Source organism: Myotis davidii, unplaced genomic scaffold, assembly GCF_000327345.1.
Source record: "Myotis davidii unplaced genomic scaffold, ASM32734v1 scaffold164, whole genome shotgun sequence".
NCBI lineage: Eukaryota > Metazoa > Chordata > Mammalia > Chiroptera > Vespertilionidae > Myotis > Myotis davidii.
In genome coordinates, this window is record NW_006296417.1 from 314149 (window position 1) to 317536 (window position 3388).

Consider the following 3388-nt stretch of genomic DNA (forward strand, 5'->3'; position numbering starts at 1 on the left):
TCGGCCATCGTGTCCCTGGCGCGGTCCCACGTGGCCAGCGAGTGCAGCAGCGAGCAGTGCCCCCTGGAGATGCCCATCTACACCTTCCAGCTGCCGGACCTGAGCGTGTACAGCGAGGACTTCAGGAGCTTCATCGAGCGGGACCTGATCGAGCAGGCCACCATGGTGGCCCTGGAGCAGGCAGGTGAGCGGGCCGCTCACTGACCACAGGGAGCAGGAGAGACGTTGTGGCCCTGGCTGGTGTGGCTCAATGGTCAGAGTGTCCGTCCACACACCGAAGGGCCACGGGTTCGAGTCCTGGTCAAGGACACATTGCTGGGTTGCAGATTCTATCCCCGGTCCTGGTTGGGGTGCGTGTGGGAGGCAACCAATGCTGTGTGTCTGTCACATCGAAACTTCTCTCTCTCTCTCCTTTCCCCTATCCCTTCTCCTCTCTAAACATATTCTTGGGTAAGAATTTAAAAATAAAAGAAAGAAAAAGTAGCCAGAAAACCCTCTAGCCGGTGTGGCTCAGTGGATAGAGCGTAGGCCTATGGACTGAAGGGTCCCGGGTTTGATTCTCAGTCAAGGGCACATGCCCAAGTTGTGGGGCGTGCAGGAAGCAGCTGATCCATGATCCTCTCTCCTCATTGATGTTTCTCTCTCTCTCCCTCTCCCTTCCTCTCTGACATCAATAACAATCTATTTTTATAAAGAGCGAGGACTAAAGCGCGCTTCTCTGCAGGTCGCCTGAACTGGTGGTCCGCGGCGTGCACCAGCTGCAAGCGGCTCCTTCCCTTGGCCACAACCGGCGACGGGAACTGCCTCCTGCATGCGGCCTCCCTGGGTGAGCTCCACGGGCGGGTAGGGGGGCGGCGCCCAGGCCTGCTCTGGGCATGGGGAAAGCAGACACCGCTCAGCAGAGCCACGCGCCTCACTGCCATCAGGAAGAGTCCCCAGCAATCCCGCTGTCCTTGCCAAGCGCCAGGCCGGTTTAGGGGTGGGGTGGGGGTGGGGGGCGCAAGACATAGAAAACACACGAGGAAAGACCTGTCGTGATAGAAGGAGGCCTGAGTGGAACGGCCGGGAGGCGGATCTAGAGAAATCCAAGGGGACTTCCTGGAGGAGGCGGGGGTTTACTGAGACTCGAAAGCGTGGGAAAGAGGCCCAGCCGGCGTGGCTCAGGGGCTGAGCGTCAACCTATGAACCAGGAGGTCACGGTTCAATTCCCGGTCAGGGCACATGCCGAGTCCGGTTGCAGGCTTGTAGGAGCATGCTGGAAGCAGCCAATCAATGATTCTCTCTCATCATTGATGTTTCTCTCTCTCCCCCTCTCCCTCCCTGTCTCTGAATTCAATAAAAATATATTTTTTTAAAAGAGGACATTCCAGGCAGGGAGCCCACATGGGTAAAGCGTGAAGGCGGGAATTTACAGGGCACGTGGTGGCCGGGAGCGCTGCGGGCAGATCGCGGGAACCCAATAGTGAGGGGTGGGTTAGCTCTGTGCGCGCAGACGTGGGAGGCGCGCCTGTTAAGTCTGGGTGGCTGGCGCCCCATCCCGGCGTGTCCCCCTCCTCACGCACACTGGGTCCCCGCCCCTGCTGCAGGCATGTGGGGTTTCCACGACCGTGACCTGGTCCTGCGGAAAGCGCTCTACACCATGATGCGGACGGGGGCCGAGCGGGAAGCCCTGAAGCGGAGGTGGCGGTGGCAGCAAACGCAGCAGAACAAGGAGGTGGGTGCCGCCGCCCCCCTTTCCCCGGGACCCCCACCTCCCCCAGGCACAGCCGTGGGCACCCCCAGTCAGGAGCTGGGCCCCAGGACCAAGTCTGTCCCTGAGGTCAGGCGGAGTGGCTTTTGGGGCGAGTAGGGCACCATCAGCCTCAGAGGTGGACCCTGAGGATGAGCCCAACCAGTGAGCGGTTCCCAGTGTGGGGCACACGCCCCGGGGGGCGGGGGGGCGACTCGAGAATGCGTTATTCACAGTGAATGGCTTGCATTTCTTAGGGATCGGGGCCTCATATGCAGGCTGTAAATATATACTGTGGCATATTTATGCATCTCAGTTCTCTGTGATGTGTCTTGAAACTTTATTTGCTATTTTTTCATATCCCTTCATATTATTATTATTATTTAACAATTCCTTAGTGATTGCTTCCTCAGTTCGTCCACTGTCCTTTCGTCCTTTTGTTTTTCTTTCATGGACGCCATGTTCTTTGGCAGCTTGTTTAGACCAAGTTCATGGCCTTTTTGGCTTCCTCCCTTTTTGAATAAGAAGAATTCTGTGTCACGGTGGGTGGGGGGCCCAGGATGTCAGAGATGCCCAGGGGTGCGTAGCTGGAACAAGGCGGGAAGCCCTGGCCTGGCCCTAATGCAGTGAGCACACGTCCGCTCCCACCAGCGAATCACGGAAGACCCACCGTCTTCACTCTCAGGGGTCCCCCTGTCCGCCTGCTGGTGGTGGTTTCAGGGCTACGTGCAGCCCCGCCCGTGGTGCTGAGATGCCAGGGCCCTGCCCGCCTGCATGCTGGCACGTGGCTGTCCCAGGAGGAGGGATCTGCCCGCTGTGTTGGATGCTGGCCCGCTGGCCCTTCAGACGTTTTCATGGCCGCCCAGGCCTCGTGCCTGTGCAGGCACCCCCCTGGGTGCTGAGTGGACCCCCAACAGCACTGAAATGAGATTGGGGTGCTGAAAACTATTGTCAGACATGGGGACAGTCGGTGGCCACTCACAGGTGTGCCCGCCAGCGGGCTGCCCGGCGGACCTGGCCGGGGAGGGGGAGGGGCTGTGCCCCCTGACCCCGCGTCCTGTGCCAGTCAGGGCTGGTGTACACCGAGGACGAGTGGGAGCGCGAGTGGACGGAGCTGCTCAAGCTGGCCTCCAGCGAGCCGCGCACGCACTTCAGCAAGAACGGCGGCGGCTCGGGTGGGGGGTAAGTGCCGCCCCCACTCCGCCTCTCTCCAGGGCCAGGGCAACGGAGGGAGCGGAACCAGGGAGCACGTGGCACCCCAAGATCGGGGCATAGACACTCCCACCTCCAGACTAGATTCCAATCGGGGATGAAGGTCTCAGAGCCTGCTCTGCCTTGAGTGGGGGGTGGGGGGGCCCATCCTGTCACTTCCCCTCCTACACTGCGGGCCGAGTCCAGGCAGCCTTCTCGCTGCCCTCGTCCACGGGGGTATCTCTGAGAAAGCCCCTCAGCTCCTGGCTGGTGTTGCTCAGTGGATAGAGCGTCAGCCTGCAGACTGAAGGGTCCCAGGTTCAATTCCCAGTCAAGGGCACATGCCCGGTTGTGGGCTCAATTCCCAGTAGGGGGCGTGCAGGAGGCAGCCGATCAATGATTCTCATCATTGATGTTTCTATCTCTCTCTTACTCTCCCTTCTTCTCTGAAATCAATAAAAGTAAAAA

General features: G+C 59.7%; 1 protein-coding gene across 1 annotated transcript in view; it reads left to right on the forward strand.

The window, feature by feature from the left end:
* OTUD7A (OTU deubiquitinase 7A) overlaps positions 1–3388 on the forward strand; it is a gene marked incomplete at its 5' end in the record, with an annotated part of 27898 nt that overhangs the window by 21291 nt on the left and 3219 nt on the right. The window contains 4 exons of the mRNA XM_015569098.1: positions 1–184; positions 725–826; positions 1587–1714; positions 2796–2911. Coding sequence (XP_015424584.1) covers positions 1–184; positions 725–826; positions 1587–1714; positions 2796–2911 — 530 coding nt within the window. The remainder of the gene's footprint in view (positions 185–724; positions 827–1586; positions 1715–2795; positions 2912–3388) is intronic.